This window comes from Oncorhynchus tshawytscha, linkage group LG26, assembly GCF_018296145.1.
Source record: "Oncorhynchus tshawytscha isolate Ot180627B linkage group LG26, Otsh_v2.0, whole genome shotgun sequence".
In the NCBI taxonomy this organism is placed as follows: domain Eukaryota; kingdom Metazoa; phylum Chordata; class Actinopteri; order Salmoniformes; family Salmonidae; genus Oncorhynchus; species Oncorhynchus tshawytscha.
The window spans coordinates 7940503-7963126 of record NC_056454.1 but is presented as its reverse complement, the minus strand read 5'-3'; the positions used below and the strand labels follow the sequence as shown (position 1 = coordinate 7963126).

Here is a 22624-nt window from a genome sequence, read left to right as displayed (position 1 = left end):
CCTATTTCGCAACAAAGCATCCTTCACTCATGCTGCCAAACATACCCTTGTAAAACTGACCATCCTACCAATCCTCGACTTTGGCGATGTCATTTACAAAATAGCCTCCAATACCCTACTCAACAAATTGGATGCAGTCTATCACAGTGCAATCCGTTTTCTCACCAAAGCCCCATATACTACCCACCATTGCGACCTGTTGACTGGCCCTCGCTTCATACTCGTCGCCAAACCCACTGGCTCCATGTCATCTACAAGACCCTGGCAGGTAAAGTCCCCCCTTATCTCAGCTCGCTGGTCACCATAGCATCTCCCACCTGTAGCACACGCTCCAGCAGGTATATCTCTCTAGTCACCCCCAAAACCAATTCTTTCTTTGGCCGCCTCTCCTTCCAGTTCTCTGCTGCCAATGACTGGAACGAACTACAAAAATCTCTGAAACTGGAAACACTTATCTCCCTCACTAGCTTTAAGCAACTGTCAGAGCAGCTCACAGATTACTGCACCTGTACATAGCCCACCTATAATTTAGCCCAAACAACTACCTCTTTCCCTACTGTATTTAATTTATTTATTTATTTTGCTCCTTTTCAAGCCATTATTTTTATTTCTACTTTGCACATTCTTCCATTGCAAATCTACCATTCCAGTGTTTTACTTGCTATATTGTCAGAGCAGCTCACAGATTACTGCACCTGTACATAGCCCACCTATAATTTAGCCCAAACAACTACCTCTTTCCCTACTGTATTTAATTAATTAATTTATTTTGCTCCTTTTCACCCCATTATTTTTATTTCTACTTTGCACATTCTTCCATTGCAAATCTACCATTCCAGTGTTTTACTTGCTATATTGTATTTACTTTGCCACCATGGCCTTTTTTTGCCTTTACCTCCCTTATCTCACCTCATTTGCTCACATCGTGTATAGACTTGTTTATACTGTATTATTGACTGTATGTTTGTTTTACTCCATGTGTAACTCTGTGTCGTTGTATGTGTCGAACTGCTTTGCTTTATCTTGGCCAGGTCGCAATTGTAAATGAGAACTTGTTCTCAACTTGCCTACCTGGTTAAATATAGGTGAAATAAAAAATTATAAAAAAAGGTGAACGGACGATCTCTGCATGTGTGGTTCCCACCATGAAGTATGGAGGAGGAGGTGTTATGGGGGTGGAGGTGCTTTGATGATGACATTGTCTGATATATTTAGAATCCAAGGCACACTTAACCAGCATGGTAACCACAGTATTTTGCTGCGATACAACATCCCATCTGGTTTGCGCTTAGTGGGACTATCATTTATTTTTCAACAAGACAATGACCCAACACACCTCTAGGCTGTGTAAGGGCTACTTGACCAAGAAGGACAGTGATGGAGTGCTGCATCAGATGGCCTGGCCTCCACAATCACCTGACCTCAACCCAATTGACATGGTTTGGGATGAGTTGGACCGCAGTGAAGGAAAATAAGTGCTCAGCATACATGGAAACTCCTTCAAGACTGTGGGAAAAGCATTCCAGGTGAAGGTGGTTGAGCGAATGCCAAGAGTGTGCAAAGCTGTCATCAAGTTAAAAACCCTTGAATGAGTAGGTGTGTCCAAACTTTTGACTGGCACTGTATATCTTTTTTTAGAATATATTTTCCTTTATTTGTCCTGAACCCTATCACACTTCCCCTAAAGGGGTAAACTATTGGACAACAGCACTTATGCGTCTCCTTCCAGCTTATACAGTACATACTGTATACATTTTACAGACACAGTATATTTTACATGAGTTATCTTTTGTTTGTTTTTAGTCCCGTCCTTCAGCTATCTCTCTGAAGACCATCCAGTTTTGATTTCAATTTGCCATATATTTTTCAACTGAGCTTTGATGTGTCAGAAAAGTTCTGAACCTTTCTATTCTCATAGTTTCTGTAGGTTTTTACATTAAAGATACATAATATAATAATACTCTTAGCAAAAAATGTTTATTGATTGACTATTGCTTTTCAGATCACCCAGCAGTGTTCTTTGTAGAGTTAACTCCAGGTAAATGTTGCAATTCTTCAGCCATTCCTGAACCTGAGACCAAAAACAAGCTTGGACAGTACCAAAATAAATTATCTAATGATTCGGGTCTCTTCATAGCAAATTCTGCAGAGCTGGGATGGTTGTATCCCCAATATATAAAACATTCTATTTGTTGCAAGAATTTTGTATAATAATTTCAATTGAAAAACTAAGACTTGAATCCAGCGTTGTTTTGTGTATCAGTTCATAAATCATGCGCCATGGAATCGGTACGCTGAAAATCTCTTCCCAACTATTTAGCAATCTGTATTGCAAATCTGTATTTTTTTGTCCTTAAATGAAACTGCTATACTTTTTTTATCTGTCACAATTTTCTTTACCCATTTCAGTCTTTAACACAGGGAAGACAGACAAGTTCCTTCCTTTCCCCCCCTTCCACTTGCCTCTTCCATTTTTGCAGTAATGCTGTAATTAGTTGGTTGTAATTTTGGACAGAGTAGACATGTCCATATATTTTTGTTCACTTCATGTGTGACATAACTCCACCCGTCCTGTTTATGATTTAATTTACAAAGATTATATCGTTTTTAAAACAGTTTTTCCAAAAATAATAGTTTATTTGATCAATTAGTATATTTGAGTTTAATCATAATATTTATTGTAATATTTGTTCTATCTTCACTGGTGGATTAAGCTGAAATTGCAACCAGTTTTCTATGGCTTGTTTTAAAAATGGCTATATTTTGGAGATTATTTCATTTTCAAATAACCAAAATAAATGGTTGCAGCAATCTGAGTAAGGGAAAGGGTCATTATTGAGCATGGGGTGAGCCATTCTTACTTATTTGCTAGAGAACCAGTTCAGATTTAAGTATAGCTTTTGTATGACTGAAGCCTTTAGTGAGTTGTGATGTCTTCACTAATGCTTTAATATTAAATCATTTCTGCCCTCCGAATTCATATTCATTATATAAATAGGCCAGTTTAATTTTGTCTGGTTTACCATTCCAAATAAAATAGAATATGTTTTGCTCATATACACTGAACAAAAATATAAACGCAACATGTAAACAAAGTATTGGTCCAATGTTTCATGAGCTGAAATAAAATATCACAGATATTTTCCATATGCACAAAAAGCTTATTTATCTCAAAATGTGTGCACAAATTTTTCCAAGATAATCCATCCACCTGACAGTTGTGGCATATCATTAAACAGTGTGGTAATTACACAGGTGCACCTTGAGCTGGGGACAACACAAGGCCACTCTAAAATGTGCAGTTTAGGCTCAGTGACTCAGTTGGTACAGCAATAGCACTGGCAACGCCAGGGTTGTGGGTTTGATTCCCACAGGGGACCAGTACCAGAAAAAGTACAAAGATGTATCTACTCGCTACTGTAAGCCGCTCTGGATAAGAGCGTCTGCTAAATGACTACAATATAAATGTCATGTCTCACAAAAAAATGCCACAGATGTCTCAAGTTTTGAGGCAGGGTGCAATTTAGCATGCTGACTGCAAGAATGTACACCAAAAACGCAAATGTTAATTTCTCTACCATAAACCTCTTGCAACATCATATTACAGAATTTGGCAGTGTGTCCAGCCAACCTCACAACCGCAGACCATGTGTAACCCCTCCACCCCAGGACCTCCACATCTGGCTTATTCAGCTGCAGGATCATCTGAGACCAGTTGCCCGAACAGCTGATTAAACTGATTAGTATTTCTGTCTGTAATAAACTCATTCTGATTGGCTGGGCCTGGCTCCCCAGTGGGTGGGCCTGACTCCCCAGTGGGTGGGCCTATGCCCTCCCAGGTCCACTCATGGCTCTTCATTGACCCTATCCTCGCTACATATTCGTCGCCAGACCCACTGGCTCCAGGTCAATGCTAGGTAAAGCTCCACCTTATCTCAGTTTACTGGTCATGATGGCAACACCCACCCGTAGCACGCGCTCCAGCAGGTGTATCTCACTGATCATCCCCAAAGCCAACACCTCATTTGGCCACCTTTCCTTCCAGTTCTCTGCTGCCTGTGACTGGAACGAATTGCAAAAATCGCTGAAGTTGGAGACTTTTATCTCCCTCACCAACTTTAAACATCTGCTATCTGAGCAGCTAACCGATCGCTGCAGCTGTACATAGTCCATCGGTAAATAGCCCACCCAATATACCTACCTCATCCCCATACTGTTTTTATTTATTTACTTTTCTGCTCTTTTGCACACCAGTATCTCTACCTGCACATGACCATCTGATCATTTATCACTCCAGTGTTTAATCTGCTAAATTGTAATTATTTGCCTACCTCCTCATGCCTTTTGCACACAATGTATATAGACTCTTTCTTTTTTCTACTGTGTTATTGACTTGTTTATTGTTTACTCCATGTGTAACTCTGTGTTGTTGTCTGTTCACACTGCTATGCTTTATCTTGGCCAGGTCGCAGTTGTAAATGAGAACTTGTTCTCAACTAGCCTACCTGGTTAAATAAAGGTGAAAAAATGGCTGTGCCCCTGCCCAGTCATGTAAAATCCATAGATTAAGGCCTAATGAATTTATTTCAATTGACTTATTTCCTTATATGAAGAGTAACTCAGTAAAATCGTTGAAATTGTGGCATGTTGAATTTATATTTTTGTTCAGTATAATTTTAAAAACAAGTAATTAGGTGTTGGCAGGGCCATAAGCAAATAGATAAACTGGGATATGACTAAAGAGTTAAATTAGGGTGATTTTTCCACAAATAGTCAGGTATTTTCCTTTCCTTGGTAGCAAGATCTATTTATGCTAACCTTCTATTAAAATGTATTGTAGTGAGACCATTTTTTTCTTTTGGGATATGAATACCAAGTTTGTCCACTTCACCATCATATTGGTAAACTACATGGTAATGATCCAACATGTAATACAGTACAGTATAGTAAACACCATTTGGTTGTAATTCAGAGAGTTTAGAACAATTATCTAGATCCTCTACGAGGCTTTGGAGGGATCCAAATTGTGGATTTAAAAGAAAACATCTATCATCAGCATACAATGACACCTTTGTTTTTAAGCCCTGGATTTCTAGCTCCTTGATATTATTTTTCTGATTTTAATAGCTAACATTTCGATGGCCATAATAAATATGGCTTTGGGGATGACCAGTGAAATATACCTGCCGGAGCGGGGGGTTACTGTTGGAGGAAATTATAGTTGAAATGATTAATTATGTATACATTTAAATTAGAACCATTTATTTTAATACTATTATGTTATGGTATGAAATGTATGGGTTCTTGGTTAAACTAGGACTGAAAATGTAAGTAAAACAAATTAATTGTCTGTACCTTGCGGGTTTAAGGGAGAGGGATGGTATATCTTTTCTGACAGATAAGAATGATCTTTGATGTTCCATTAGTGGAGGAGAAAATGTCTTTTAGACAGATTGGAATGTTTGTTTTATGAGGGGAGTAGAAGAAGATCTCCAGACCTGAAGACACTCCGCTATTGTGTGGATCGGAGAGAGTGTGTGAAACTGATGACGTCATTTTATGTTCTCTCTTTAAAATGTAATGTTCTTTGTATTTTGGGTCAGTACTCATCAAGAATAAATGCTGAACTTGTTTTTAAGACTGGTCCCTTTCTATTTCATGCAAAATGATAAATTTACAACTTATTATGAAATAGATAGTGTGAATTTGGTTTTGGCTACAAAACATATAGGAATTTAGAATTCCTCTAACAGTTACTATACATAACTTTAACCCATTGTATAATAGATTCTCCAAAATGGAAATATTCCAGGCATTTATATTTAAAGTCCAGTCATACTTCATCAAAAGCCTTTTCAACGACAGCTTTGTCTACTAAGCCTGGTTTCACAGATTTTTCATAGTGTTCTAGTGTTTCTTGTCTTATATTCTCTCCAATGTATCATCCATGTAAAAAAGCTTTCTGATTATGCTGAAAAATATCGTATAGTAGCTTTATAATTCTATGCACTAAGTGTAAGGAGCCTCCAATTTTTTGGGGGTGGGGATATCAGACTTTCTTGTTGAGTATTGGATAATCTACCATTTTTATAGGAGTGGTTAAAACTTAATAATGGTCCTCTGAGTACATGAAAAAAGGTTTGGTATACCTCCACTGGTATGCCATCCAGCCCTGAAGTTTTCCCCAGCCTTAAAGGTTTTAATTGTATCAAGTTCCTCACCTGTAATTTGGCGTTCACATGAGTCTTTCTGTACAGCTGTTCATTTTACATTATGAATAGAAAACAAATCTTTACAATTAACTTTGGTTCGTGGAGATGGAGTAAACTGTAATGAAAACCTACATTTAAAGTACTTTGCTTCCTCTTTCAAAATATGGTTGGTGAATCATGGGTGACTCCATTTGTAACAGGTTATAGTAAATTATTTTTGATAGCATTTCTATGTTGAAGATTAAAAATAATTTGGTGCATTTTTTCCAAAATTCCATCCGGTTCACTTTATTTTTTTATAATATATTACACTTGATCTTTCTTGAATAAGTTCCTCCCATTCTTTTTGTTTTTCCTATAAGTTATTCACTGCCTCTATGGTACAGTTTTTATTGCTATCTGTACTGTTAGTCTCTCTATTTCCTTTGTTAATATGAACTCTTTTGACCTAAATTGCTTTGGTTTTAAAGATGAGTATTGCATTGGCCTCTAAAGGCACATATAAAAGATCCCATAGAATAAGGTGATCTGCTGTACCTATGTCATGTTGGAAAAGGTCAGTTATAAATGCGTCTGTCCTGGTCAATAACAAGTTGTCATCCAATAGGCTTTGATTCAATTTCCAACATCCTCGTCCACTTGGCAATTCTGTCAGAGTAGTGTATATGCCAATTATTGGATGGTCCTAGCGCATTTAGTCCTGTATCAACACAAGGTAAAAATATGTCTTTCTGCCCCTGAACAAGGCAGTTAACCCACTGTTTCTAGGCCATCATTGAAAATAAGAATTTGTTCTTAACTGACTTGCCTAGTTAAATAAAGGTTAAAAAAAAATAACAACAATAATAAAAAATATCCACAACTAACTAATAATATGCGTATTAATGTAGGCACTTCATACAAAGGATTGTTACCTATAATTAGGACCGGCATTACAAAAATAACATTGTTTGGCAAGCAATTAATATTTTGTGAAACAGTTATTGTAATTCATCCTATACTTTCCCTAACATCATTACCCCTTAGCAACAGATGTGGGATACATACACACACTCTCCCCACCGTTCCCCCTCAAACAACCACAAGCTCAGATGTTCAACAGTTGTTCCATCCCTGAGCCAAACTCAAGAGAATAATTGATGCGCAAATGCATATACAGTTATAGCTGTTTGAGAAGGCATGCAAAATTGAGCAAGAATGGGGAGATTTGCTTAACCAATGTCAAGTCCTAGCTGAAGGAGCACAGATACACCCATTTCCCCTGAAACACACACAAGCTGGTCCCCCGTTGTGACCATTTTCCCAAGCATCTCTGAGCAGTCAAACCTTTTGATTATTTTGTGCCGACCGGGCCACAATAATTTGCTCCCTCTCTGATTGTCCGAGTTTGACCCTCTCCCCATGGGTTACTGCAGCTAGTGTTGCCAGCACTGCCACTACCTGGGTTGAGGTCTCCACTGGAATTCCCACCACCTAAGTAAAAGGTTGTCAAGGTTCTCATTAAGCAGCTTTGAGAAATTCCTTGAAAATTATGCTCATCCACCCTCGGGCTTTGATGAGGCAACCTCAAACTCTTGAGGGGGCGGTGCTGCTTTAGTGGGTCTCTGAACGCAATTTATCTTGTTGTCTTGGTTGTCTATAGGATACTTTCAGTAGGCCTATAAAACAGTGAAGGACTTCTCCTTAGTGTGTGGGTCACTAAGGTTCTGTGTTTAGGGTATTGGGTTGGGGACGGTTCCATCGTGATAGGACAATAAATAAATAGACTATATTTGTAATTTATTTTAAAATGTATATCCCATATCTGCACAAAATTCCACCACAACCATACTTCCCCCACAAACCGTGCCTTCTATGTCCTCTGTTTGCTGAGTTTTTATCCCTACCGTGCCAAACCAACTTTGGACCTTTTACTACTTTTGTGTTCCGGTTTCTTATATTTGAAGATGTATTATTTCAATAATTGTCCTTTCTTCTAATGCTGCATTTATCACAGCTTTGTCTCACTACATCTCAGCCCCGTTATTCAAACACATATAGTATGATCCTCAGAACATCAAAGCAATGTCTCATTCATTATATCGCCATCTCATTACATTTCAGCTCTGTCTCACTTCATACATTGCAATTCATATAAAATGGCATATTCTTAAACCAAACTATTCTTTATCTTTAACATAAATAAAACCTTGCTTTAGACTCTTCTTCTCACACACATTCAACCACTCACCCCATGCTGTTTTTCCAATCCAATTTCAGGGACGTTGTTGTTCCCTCTAAATAACGCTACAAACATGGTGCACAGATTCCTCAGATCCATATTGTATCTGGGAGTCAGTTTGTATTTCGTGTGTATGAGTGGGCATTTCGAAAAAAATGGGTCGTCGGCCTCTTACCCTAACTATGTTATTATTTTCCTCATACAGGACTTACATTTCTTACAGTTAAAAAATATCAGAACTGCTCACTGCTTTTAACAAGCATGCATGACACACTATAGAAATGTTGCTAAGATACCACCTAATCACAGTTATCATTACAACAATTGCTTTGTTTTCATTGAGTACATGAAACTAGGCTATATGATATGTCATCTTTCCAGGCAGATGGACAGTTCAGACAGGCAGGCACGCAGGCAGATGGAAGGCAAAGGGATTGGGGGACTGCCAGAGAGACAATGTACACATGTAAAAGCACAAACAAATTCACACAGACATATAGCTGGCCTACTGTCACACATATAGGATAGGAGGCAGGTAGTAACATACCTGGCTTGCACGGTCCTAGTACAGCACCCTGTTCAATTATTATTAAAATGTTTTACTCCATTACTGTTATATGTGCCTCTAATAGTGACAGCATCAAACCATGACAGCTACAAATCACCTTAGAGACAGGAAAACAATCAGGTGCTTGTTTCTTCATGAATTGGGGTCACGCAGGTCGACCTCGTGCCTTATCTTGACCAAGATTCAAAAACACAGCCTGGTCACACAGTGCTTTAACTGTGTTTTCATTGTTGGCCTTTTGGTGAGCTCTGTCTGCCCTGGCTTTCACATAATGCGTCTATTGTGAAGTCATAAGATCACTTACACACATGGGCAGTAGCTCATGAGGAAAATCCACCTTAAAAAATGCATGGATAAGATTAAATCACAGAAGTTTAAGTTCTTCTGTAACGCTTCTCGTTGGTGGAAGGAGAGGAGGACCAAAATGCAGCGTGGTAAGTGTTTGTCATGTTTTAATTGAACAAACTGAACACTACACAAAATAATAATGAAGAGAAAACGAAACAGTTCTGCCAGGTGAACAGACACTAAACAGAAATTAAACACCCACAACCAAAATGGGGAAAACAGGCTGTATGATTCTCAATCAGAGACAATGAACGACACCTGCCTCTGATTGTGAACCATTCCCAGGCCAAACACATAGAAATATAACAACCTAGAAAAAGGAACATAGACTACCCACCCCAACTAACGCCCTGACCAACCTAACACAAAGACATAACAAAGAAACTAAGGTCAGAACGTGACAGTACCCCCCCCCCCCAAAGGTGCGGACTCCAGCCGCAAAACCTGAACCTATAGGGGAGGGTCTGGGTGGGCATCTGTCCGCGGTGGCGGCTCTGGCGCGGGACGTGGACCCCACTCCACCATAGTCTTTGCCCGCTTAAGTGGCGTCTTTGGAGCGGCGACCCTCGCTGCCGACCTCGGACTGGGGACCCTTGCAGTGGGCCCCGAATAGATGGGAGACTCCGGCAGCGCCGTTGTGAAGGGCGACTCCGGCAGTGCCGGAGTAACGGGCGGCTCCGGCAGCTCCTGACTGACGGGCAGCTCTGGCAGCTCCTGACTGACGGGGGGCTCTGGCAGCTCCTGACTGACGGGTGGCTCTGGCAGCTCCTGACTGACGGGCGGCTCTGGCAGCGCAGGACAGACGGGCGGCTCTGGCAGCTCAGGACAGACGGGCAGCTCTGGCAGCTCAGGACAGACGGGCGGCTCTGGCAGGTCAGGACAGACGGGCGGCTCTGGCAGCGCAGGACAGGGCTCTGGCAGCTCCTGACTGACGGGTGGCTCTGGCAGCTCCTGACTGACGGGCGGCTCTGGCAGCGCAGGACAGACGGGCGGCTCTGGCAGCTCAGGACAGACGGGCAGCTCTGGCAGCTCAGGACAGACGGGCGGCTCTGGCAGCTCAGGACAGACGGGCAGCTCTGGCAGCTCAGGACAGACGGGCGGCTCTGGCAGCTCAGGAGAGACAGGCGGCTCTGGCAGCTCAGGTCAGATGGGCGGCTCTGGCCTGGAGAGAGAACCTGGAGGGAGGAGACGGAGAGACTCTTGGTCTTGGGAGACCTACAGGAGGCCTGGTGTGTGGAGGAGGCACCGGATGTACAGGGCTGTGGGGGAGCACTGGAGCTCTGGTGAGCAGCCTTGGCACCACTCCTCTAGGCTGGATGACCACTTTAGCCCGAACCATCCAGAGTGCAGGCACAGGTTGAACCGAGCTGTGGGTGAGAGCACTGGAGATCTGGTGCATACTACTCGCACCTCTCGCTTAGGCTCATTTAAAATACTTGAATCGTTAGTACTCTACAATCATAACAATGAATCCAAATTAAATCATTTAAAAAGGAGCATAAACATCTCTCTCACACACACCATATGATGTTCATGTTCAGAGGAGCAAGTGTCATGAAAATAGTGAATGTGAATGTAAAATAGTGAATGTGTTGATTGGATGTGCTTTTTCCATGCTTTGAAATCAACAACATTGCACAAACCGGCAAGCTCTACTGTGGAGTATCATACACCATCTGAGAAATGTTATGCAATTTGGGAAGAATTACTCAATAAACACTATTGTGTGAAGAAATACAATTTACAATATAATTATGTTACCCCCTTATGTTGAAGTTGTCCATTCAAAGCCAGTTAAAAACATGTGTCACTTGGCCCTATAGAGCGTATAATACCCATTTAGCCTATCTAAAATAATCTAAAGTACTAATTCTCCACATCCACCTGATGATATGCTTGTCACTGATAGGTCACACAATTAATGTCAGTTTACATTGCAGGCCCACACATCGTTCCACTTTCCTCTACTACTTACAATGACAGAATGTGATAATAATAATATTTTTTCCAATTAGCTTGGTTTTACTCAGTGGCAAGCTTCTGAGTGATGTGTGTAATATCTTGAGCTCAACAGGGTGAGTTAATTTACAGACAAAAATAATTTGAGCCTAATCTCACACCTCGCACACGTAGATGGGATCGGACCCTTGGAGCATGCATGCTTGTCACTGGTCTAATAGTTGGTAGGACAGAATGCAGCAACAACAGCAGTCTAATTTTCCTTTCTAATGCACTGAGAAGGCGAACGATATAAAATAAATGCAGTGCTGGCTTTTTGCAAATGGTTAACACTTCATATTACGTTTTGGAGAAAAGTGTTCACACCTGGCTTTGTTGTTCATTGAAAAATGTCTAGTCCACATTGATTCAACATAATTTCATTGAAATTACTTGGAAACAACATTGATTCAACCAGTGTGTGCCCAGCGGGTGGCTTCATATAGATTTATTGTGGTGATAGACAGTTTGATATTGAGGTGGAATATCAGCATGATGGGGTGGCTGGTAGCCTAGTGGTTAGAGCGTTGGATTTGTAACCGAAAGGTTGCAAGATCGAATCCCCAAGCTGACAAGGTAAAAATCTGTTATTCTGCACCTGAACAAGGCAGTTAATCCACTGCTCCTAGGCTGTCATTGAAAATAAGAACTTGTTCTTAACTGACTTACCTAGTTAAAGAAAGGTTAGAAAAAGTGATATGTTGAATAGGTTATGACAGTGTTTGGTTTGGGTTAACTTGTCTGAAGTCTGTATAGGTTGCCATGGGGTTTTTCCATAACTTATTGTCCGCACCCCTTTTTAATTTGAATTAAACTACATATTTGCTCATGGTAGAAGTGGTCATAAAGTTACCTTTTGGACCTGAATGTCAAAACATTTATAAGATAAAGGTTGATCCATTCTACATACTGTGGGACATCCATGTCTTCGTCACTGGAAAAGATAAACGGTTGAGTTTGATATAATTTATAAGCTTACAAACAGGGTTGTCAAACTACTGAATTAGTTGGCAAGTAGCCTAGAGGTTTAAGAGCATTGCGCCGGTAACCAATTTGTTGCTGGTTAGATTCCCTGAGCTAACTAATTAACAATCTGCCAATATGCCATTGAGCAAGACACTTAACCCTAATTGCTCCTCTGGATAAGATCGTCTGCTAAAATGTAAACATGAACAACAAAAAAATAATCATACAAATTCGGTTATTTTTTTCCTTTAAAGTCAATTATCAAAAAACTTGCAAACTCTGATTTTTGTTTTTCATTTTCGCATATGTTGTAGCTTCCGTTATTTGTACTGACTGATACCAGGAGAAAATCGGACCTCTGAAATCAAAATGGATGGCCCTCCCTTCAATAAAATATAATTTTACCCGACCCTCCCTGAACCCTTGAAAAAAACAAGCGACCGTTCTCTAGACCCAAAATAATAATTAAAACATAAAGTCGATAGCAGAGAACATTCCTACCATTTACCCTCACTCCTAGGACAGACCAGAGCCTTATATAGGCCTATGCAGTTTCAGAAACTGTTCATTGTTTTATAAGCATTACATGGCAAAGTAGTCAGAAGTTTGTGGATTCGCAGACCACCCCGGACAAGGGTAGACGTGAAAAGATCTCCATTATAATAAAAGCACCTCATGAATCTATCACCTTATTTGCGGTCTGAGAAACTACATTTTTTTATAAACGCATTTTATGCATTTTACATGACTGGAGACAAGCAGAATATATTTTTTTAATACCACAACAGAGCATGACAACGAATGGGTGCATGCTGCAGCATCATATATATTTTTATTTCTATACATAGTCTAAGTTTGAAACAGTGCTAAAGTTGTGTATTGACTGTAAAAATAGAGTGCAACAGAACCAACTGAAGCATCATACATGAATTAGAGAAAAGGCCATTTGTTTTTTAACATTGCAGTTGCATATCGTCATGTAGGCCTGTACGCATTTATAACTTTTTTTCATTTGGAAAACTATAATTTTCTAATTTATTCTATTTTATTGGGGGCTGTGCTTTGGCAAAGTGGGTGGGGTTATGTCCTGCCTGTTTGGGCCTGTCCTGGGGTATCGTCGGATGGGGCCACAGTGTCTCCTGACCCCTCCTGTCTCAGCCTCCAGTATTTATGCTGCAGTAGTTTATGTGTCGAGGGGCTAGGGCCATTCTGTTATATCTGGAGAATTTCTCCGGTCTTATCCGGTGTCCTGTGTGAATTTAAGTATGCTCTCTCTAATTACCCTCTCTCTTTCTCTCTTTCTTTCTCTCGTTCTCTCTTTCTCTCTCTCAGAGGACCTGAGCCCTAGGACCATGCCTCAGGACTACCTGGCCTGATGACTCCTTGCTGTCCCCAGTCCACCTGGCTGTGCTGCTGCTCCAGTTTCAACTGTTCTGCCTGTGGCTCTGGAACCCTGACCTGTTCACCGGACATGCTACCTATCCCAGACCTGCTGTTTTCAACTCTCTGGAGACAGCAGGAGCGGTAGAGATACTCTGAATGATTGGCTATGAAAAGTCAACTGACATTTACTCCTGAGGTGCTGACCTATTGCACCCTCGACAACCACTGTGATTATTATTATTTGACCCTGCTGGTTATCTATGAACATTTGAACATCTTGGCCATGTTCTGTTATAATCTCCACCCAGCACAGCCAGAAGAGGACTGGCCACCCCTCATAGCCTGGTTCCTCTCTAGGTTTCTTCCTAGGCTCTGGCCTTTCTAGGGAGTTTTTCCTAGCCACAGTGCTTCTACACTTGCATTGCTTGCTGTTTTGGGTTTTAGGCTGGGTTTCTGTACAGCACTTTGTGACATCAGCTGATGTAAGAAGGGCTTTATAAATACATTTGATTGATTGATTGATTCCATGCTATTGTTGTTACAAAATAGATTTGTGTTGACTGTGATTGGGGCATAGGAATATACTGTAAAGGCGTCTACTAGGCTAAATTAACAAACTAGGCATGCATAGCTCACCGCATGATCCTTAAACCAAAGGCAATGTAGAATGACTGTATAGCCTAATAAAGGCATTTTTCGTTTCAAAATTACTTAATTTGTAAGTCATATTTTTTTACAGATCATTTTATACAGCCTAAATAAGAAATGTATAGACATGTTGTTGAAATGCTGTTGTTGGTGTGTTGTTGAGATGCTGAGTGCTCCTCCCAGCCTGTTGCATGTCACAAATGCATCACAATTTATTTCTTAGATGCCAAGCTTTAAAAAAAAGAAATCTTTATCCTTTGCGTCAGACTCATTAAAGAAAACAAGTTAGGTGAGTAATTGCTGTTCTGACATCCAGAAGCTCTTTACATTCATAAGAGGCGGTAGCATCAACATTATGTACAAAATAAGTTACAAACAATGCGGAAAAAAACACACAAAATAACACAATTGGTTAGGAGCCCGTAATATGGCAGCCATCCCCTCCGGTACCATTCTTCCAATCTTTTCCACCTGAAATTCCTCAAACATACCAGTAAATGCCATGGATGTAAGTTTGTTGTGGGTTGTCATGGTGTTTTTGGGGGTTGGCGAGGTGTGGTTTGAGTTGCCATATTACCATCTATCATCTACAGGCGTAATTCCCTCACACATAAGGAAAGGGAAATCATTTAACTGCTTTGTATAGGGAAGACATTTCCTCCCTGGTGTTGGTTTACATATATGCTGCATGACTCCCTAAGGTGGAGTGGGTGGATATGAAGTTGCGTTACAGTACCTGACAAAGTGTTGTTGTAGTGACACCATCTGCTAATATCCTTGCTGAGCCTCGTCCCTCTCCTCTCTCCCCACGCCCAGATGTTGTTTGTTCTCCGGCTAGACTTTCGGATCGCTCAGGCTGTAAGAGGAATGAATAGCATAATAATTTAATACAATGAAAAAATATAGTAGGCTATATATGTTCACTTTTTTCATCAACATAAGAAAATAACTATTGTACTGATTGATACTGTAGATGAACTCCAAAAAATGTGTAAAAGACCCATAGTTTACAGGTTGAAGGTATGACAAGTAAAACTAAAAGCATGCTCTTCAACCGATCGCTGCCCGCACCTGCCCGCCTGTCTAGCATCACTACTCTGGACGGTTCTGACTTAGAATATGTGGACAACTACAAATACCTAGGTGACTGGTTAGACAGTAAACTCTCCTTCCAGACTCACATTAAGCATCTCCAATCCAAAATTAAATCTAGAATCGGCTTCCTGTTTCGCAACAAAGCATCCTTCACTCATGCTGCCAAACATAAAAGTGACTATCCTACCGATCCTTGACTTCGACGATGTCATTTACAAAATAGCCTCCAACACTCTACTCAGCAAATTGGATGCAGTCTATCACGGTGCCATCCCTTTTGTCACCAAAGCCCATATACTACCCACAACTGCGACCTGCATGCTCTCGTTGGCTGGCCCTCGCTTCATATTCATTGTCAAACCCACTGGCTCCAGGTCATCTGTAAGTCTTTGCTAGGTAAAGCTCCACCTTATCTCAGCTCACTGGTCACCATAGCAGCACCCACCTGTAGCACTCGCTCCAGCAGTTATATTTCACTGGTCACCCCCAAAGCCAATTCCTCCATTGGTCGCCTTTCCTTTCAGTTCTCTGCTGCAAATTGACTGGAACAAATTTAAAAAATCACTCATATCTCCCTTACTAACTTTAAGCATCAGCGTCAGAGCAGCTTACAGATCATTGCACCTGTACATAGCCCATCTGTAAATAACCAATTCAACTACCTCATCCCCATATTGTTATTTTATTTTATTGCTCCTTTGCACCCCAGTATCTCTACTTGCACATTTATCTTCTGCACATCTATCACTCGTGTTTAATTGCTATATTGTAATTATTTTGCCACTATGGCCTATTTATTGCCTTATCTCCCTAATCTTACCTCATTTGCACACACTGTATATATACTTTTCTATTGTCAAATCAAATCAAATCACATTTTATTTGTCACATACATATGGTTAGCAGATGTAATACGAGTGTAGCGAAATGCTTGTGCAGTAATATCTAACAAGTAATCTAACCTAACAATTTCACAACAACTACCTTAAATGTAAAGGAATGAATAAGAATATGTACATAAAAATATATGAATGCAGTAGATGGTATAGAGTACAATATATACATATGAGATGATAAATGTAGAGTATGTAAACATTATATAAATTGGCATTGTTTAAAGTGGCTATTGTGTTATTGACTGTACGTTTGTTTATTCCATGTGTAACTCTGTGTTGTTGTTTGTTTTGCACTGCTTTGCTTTATCTTGGCCAGGTCGCAGATGTAAATGAGAACTTGTTCTCAACTGGCCTACCTGGTTAAATAAAGGTGAAATAAAAAATAAATAAAAAATGACTACATCCCAACTCATGACATTTGGAAAAATTCCTTTAGGGAGGATTGCAGATGTGGCCATATCTTAAAATAGAAAAATTAGTCTTCCAAAGGACGTTTTATCGGAAAAACATGTCTAGGTTCCAAAAAGGGTTCTCCGGCTGTCCCCATAAGAGAACCCTTTTTGGTTCCAGGTAAAAAATATTTTGGGTTCTATGGACAGCCGAAAAAACGTTTTAAGTTAGCACCTTTTTTCCCCTAAGAGTGTACAAACCAAACTATTTCCTGTGAAAATAACTGTGTAGAACAGATAAGTTACAAGACAAATCACTGATGAATGACGCTCTTCGTAACCATAATTAATCTAATATTTGTTTTTAAAGAATCCGCCTAATTTGTTTGTGATTCACTCCACCTGATGTTGGCTACAGTATTTTTCCTTATTATTATTTTTTACAGCATCCATCAAAGCAACATCAAGATGCTGTTGGGCTATTCTTTATTCAGAGTTGCTCATACTTTTCTAAACTGAAGTTTTGAGAGTTTTGTTAACAGGCCTAGAAGTTCAATAACAAGCAGCACAGAGTTCAAACATGAGCGTCACATGAGCGTAGGCCTACCCTACTACTTTGAAAACAGATAGGCTTCCATGCTTGTGACACTATTTTCCCAAGGCTTGCGTTTTGGCCATTATTATGAGCTGTTCTCCCCTCAGCAGCCTCCACTGATAGAAATACTAGGTTTAATTTTCTTTAGTCTATGTAAAATTCCCAGCATGCACATCAGTCTACTATGAGAAACACCAACTAACTCTTTAATTTGCCATTTTTAGGCTACTCTAATCTGTCAATCAGTCTAAGAGCAATGTGTAGGCCTATAATTTCAGGTTCTGGAACTTTAGGCTGCCATTTTTGTTTTATTCCAAAATGGAATACATTTACATTTGAACATTATAAGGGAAACAATGTATCCAAAACTGTTCGAAACAAGCAAACGTACGGAATACATATTAGCAACGTCCTCATTCCTCCTCCTCAATCTTCAACACACCCCTAGTAAAATATCAACCCTGCACAAGTCAAGTCTCACCCCTACTCCTTAACCCTCACCTTTGCACTCTTTTATTCACAATAATGAGCTTTTCCAATGGCTGAAATGATAGGTTACTGTCTATAATTTTTGCCTCAATTTCATGATGTGTAGACCTAACAACATGTGTGCAACGATGTGTCAAATGTTACATTTAGTGCATAGCCTAAGCATTAGAATAAGCTGCCTCAATATTTGCAGCCATAGGTGATAATTTCTCTCTTGGAGCTGATCTTTCGTCAGTATCTAATGTTAAGGTAGGATTTGAATGGAGAACGCTGATCCGAGAGCAGCACTGCCTTTCTTTCGAACCTATTGGTTTCGACACATGCCTTAACAAGGCACTTACTGGAAACTGGGCCCTGGCTATTACTTTGTATAAATGGCTATTTACAATTATGTAAAGCATATGGATTTTCCCAATAAAGAGGGGAGGGGCGTGTATATCAACAGCTGCTTTACATTAAGCACATATCAGTTCCTGTTCCTACTCTCACAGTGAGTAAGTTGGCTGATTGAGCATTTGGAAATAAATACATTTAAACATCCAGGGTTGTCAAGCCAGACTCACCTCCAGTGTTTTTGACTTGTCAATGGCTACTTCCCATGAAGGGAACCTATGCCAATATCTTCTGGATGTCGTTTTTTTCCCTGTCTGGACTGGACTTGATTTCCATGTCCACGGATGGGACTCCCTAAAAACACACCACTTTGATACAAGTGACTTTTCATAGCAGGTTAAGAGAGCATTTCCTCTAACCTTAACCTAATTCTCCTAACCTGCTGCGTAAGTTATCTTTAACCTCATACGAAAAAAGTCGTAGCTCTGTCAAAGTGGCATGTTTTTAGGGAATCTCGTCCAACCACGTTGGATTTTGGTCCGGTCCCGGTCATATCTAACCAATCATAGATGTCTATGTTTGGTTCAGATTTGCTCAAATCCAGACTGGCCTTGATTTGGCCCAAACATAGACCAAATCTGAACCAATCATAGACATCTATGTTTGACAAGATTGCAAGCACCAGTACAGTACATTAGAGATATACGGATTTTCAACATCCAGAAAATACTTTTGACATTTTATTTATTTATTATTTGTACTTTTTTTTATCTTCATTTTGTCAAGCATTATAAGTATTTCATATTTTTTGTACTATTTATCTTTTTCCCAATGCCATGACTTGCCATTACATTTTTCCACGTTACTTTTACGTAATAAGATTTTTTTGTATTCTTAAAATATTTTTAGCTAGTGGGGCATTTTGCTTTCAATATTGGTCAGGAGATCTGCAAATAAGTTTAGTTTATATTCATGTTTACCAATTCTAACACCTGTTATGTTTGGGTCCTGTCTAATTCTTTCTGCAAGTGATTCAATTGCCAGTTCAAACAGGAGGGGGGAGAGAGGACTTCCCTGTCTTGTGTGCCTTTTCTAAAAACAATTTAATCAAATAATGTATTATTTGTGTAATTCCTTGCCTTAAGACATTTATATAATTTTTTTATTAAATGTTTTTTTGTTGGAAAGTTGAAAGCTTTCAAAGTGTTGAATAGAATAGGCCATTCAAGACGGCCGACAGCCTTTTATGCATAAACAGCCATTATTGATAAATCTGTATTTTGTTTTTTTTGTGTATTAAACTGAAACATGTTTTTGTATTTGTTTGTGTCTATTTTATTTTGCCATTATATTGATTGTGAGCTTTGTTAATATTTTATTGTCACAATTTATTAAACTTATGGGTCTGTAATCAGCAGGGGACTCTCCAGATTTTCCTGGCTTTAATATAACTGAAATAACTGTTTAGGAAGCACTGAATTGAGTGACATGTGTATTGTCATTTGTGTAGATAGTGGAACTACTTTGTCCCATCCATTCCTGATGCTTTCTCCACGCAAATGTTTTAACAGTGTCTAATATTTATACTGAACACAAATATAAACGTAACGTAAAGTGTTGGTCCCATGTTTCATGAGCTGAAATAAAAGATCCCATTTTGTTTACATCCCTGTTAGTGAGCATTTCTCCTTTGCCAAGATAATCCATCCACCTGACAGGTGTGACATATCAAAAAGCTGATTAAACACCATGATCATTACACAGGTGCAATATGTGCAGGGGAAAATAAAAGCCACTAAAATGTGGTTTTGTCACACAACATAACGCTACATCTCAAGTTCACAGGGCACGCAATTGGCATGCTGACTGCAGGAATGTTCATTTCTCTACCATAAGCCACCTCCAACGTCGTTTTAGAGAATTTGTTCCTACATCCAACCAGCCTCACAACCACAGACCACGTGTAACCACGCCAGCCCAGAACCTCCACATCCAGCTTCTTCATCTGCGGGATCATCTGTGACCAGCCACAGCTAATGAAACTGAGGAGTATGTCTGTCTGTAATAAAGCCATTTTTGTATGTAGTTAAAATGTATGTAGTTCTGTCCTTGAGCTGTTCTTGTCTATTGATGTTCTGTATTATGTTTCATGTTTTGTGTGGACCCCAGGAAGAGTAGCTGCTGCTTTTGCAACAGCTAATGGGGATCCTAATAAAATAAAAACTCATTCTGATAGGATGGGCATGGCTCCCCAGTGGGTGGGCCTATTCCCTCCCAGGCCCACCCTTGCCCAGTCATGTGAAATCCATAGATTAGGGCCTAATGAATCATTTCAATTGACTGATTTCCTTATATGAACTGTAACTAAGAAAAATCATTGAAATTGTTGCATGTTGCTTTTATATTTTTGGTCAATATATTATTTGGTCGTCTCTGTTTTTAAGTGTACATTTTTTATGCTGATAATTGCTTCAAGGTTGTTGAGTCTAAGAAGGCTGTAGGATCAGTCCAACTGTTCTTTAATTCTGATTTATGTAGATTTTCATAGAAGCTTTGAAAATTGTCATTTTAATCGTGTTGTTTCTAAGTAACGTATTTGTAGCTTTATCTTTAAAAAATTATAACTGGTTTGGAATGTACAGAATTCGTTTTGTGAGGGCTGCCCGATGTTTAGCAGGTTTATTTTAAATGAAGTAGTATGCTTTATTTGAGTTTAACCATGAAGTTGTTGGCTCTCTTCAAAAGTTAAAGATCATAATCCTGCTTAAATTCAGAAATTGTATTTTCTTCTTTACCTTGTGAAGATTTTTTATCTGCTTTTTCTAAAATAGCGATATCTTTCATTTAAATTTCTAACTCAGATTTAACTTTAACAGTATGAGATTATAATTTCCTTAATGCATCCCAAATTTAATTGGGTCAGTATCCCAAATTATATCAGAGTCAATGTCTTTTTGAACCAAAAATGTACCTAACTTAAACGTCTGAAAAATAAAGCTAATTTTGCTTACCGGGTTCATATTTTTGGGAACATTGAGAATTACTTGACACTGTTAATCATTCAGAGAACATTTGGTTTCAAATTAAATTAAGAAAATTGCATTGACATATTAGAGTGTACTGAATTAATGAAGTGCGGCAGGTAGCCTAGTGGTTAGAGCGTTGGGCCTGTAACCGAAAGACAAGGTAAAAATCTGTCGTTCTGCTCCTGACAAACAGCAATAGCCATGTTCAAGCATTGTACAAGTCTCTACATACGGGGTCTGGGGAACAGCCCAAATAGTTGATTCCCTATCAACTGGACGCCATAACATCCTTTCAAAAGAAAGTGTGAACAAGGGCCTCCCGGGTGGCGCAGTGGTCTAGGCACTGCATCACAGTGCCACCAGAGACTCTGGGTTAGAGCCCAGGCTCTGTCACAGCCGGCCTTGACCGGGAGGTCCATGGGGCAACGCACAATTCCCTACCAGTTTGGCTTATCCTTATCCTTGCTTATCCTTGTCTCATCGCGCACTAGCGACTCCTGTGGCAGGCCGGGTGTTTCCTCTGACACATTGGTGCGACTGGCTTCCGGGTTGGATGCGTGCTGTGTTAAGAAGCAGTGCGGCTTGGTTGGGTTGTGTTTCGGAGGATGCATGGCTCTCGACCTTTGTCTCTCCCGAGCCAGTACGGGAGTTGTAGTGATGAGACAAGACAGTAACGACTAACAATTGGATACCATGAAATTGGGGAGAAAAAGGGGGTAAAAAGAAAGTGCAAAGAGCTTAACAGTCAAGTCGTAACAAATGAAATTGTGCGTTACGCCAACCATGACCAGGGCTTGTTAGCACTGGGGATGGTAGTCTTCAGACATCTGGACAGCTGTCCATGTTTTCGGTCGGTGCATTCCTCGACTGTAAAATGGTTGTTGCTGCCTTGAGTAACAGTCTTTTTGCAATCCTGACTGCCTTACCATTTGCCTTTGAGTGCCTTGGAGAGGAGGTCACGTGGTCAAACTCCCATTCTGTGGCAAAACACTTGAACTGTGCAGTGAATTTTGGGCCATTGTCCATGATGACCTTGTCAGGCTGGCCTTGCCTTTCAAACTGCACCTTGCATTGCTTTATAACCGTCTCTGCAGACTGGTCAGGGAGCAGTTCAATTTCCCAAAATTCAGAGTAGTGATCAACAATTAGAAGATTGTCCTTTTGTCTGTTGCTGAAAAAATCCATGCCTTCGATTTGCCAGGTCCTTGTGGGCAGTTTGTGCGACATCATGGTTTCCTTTTGCTGTTCATGAGCGTACTCGATGCATGTGGTACAGCTGCTGACAAAGTCTTTAATTTCTGTTTGCATGTTTGCCCAGTATATTGTTTCACGTGCCTGGCGGTGGCATGCGTCACCTCCAACGTGACTAGAGTGTATGCAGATTTGGGGATAATGACCTTCTGACCTCTGAACAAGGTGCCAATTTGCACACTGATCTCATCTCGAAAGGTTCAGTA

General features: G+C 40.0%; 1 protein-coding gene across 4 annotated transcripts in view; it reads right to left on the bottom strand.

Annotated features, from left to right (window-relative positions):
• The window catches only part of LOC112225102 (nck-associated protein 5), a 95757-nt gene extending 79815 nt beyond the window's left edge, over positions 1 to 15942 (bottom strand). For all 4 annotated transcript variants that reach the window (XM_042306807.1, XM_042306808.1, XM_024388742.2 and 1 more), the window contains exons 1-2: positions 15885 to 15942; positions 15081 to 15200 (exon numbers count right to left, since the gene is read on the bottom strand). In XM_042306807.1, the coding sequence (XP_042162741.1) occupies positions 15081 to 15109 (29 nt within the window). In that variant the 5' untranslated portion in view covers positions 15110 to 15200; positions 15885 to 15942. The remainder of the gene's footprint in view (positions 1 to 15080; positions 15201 to 15884) is intronic.
• Positions 15943 to 22624: the final 6682 nt, after the last annotated feature.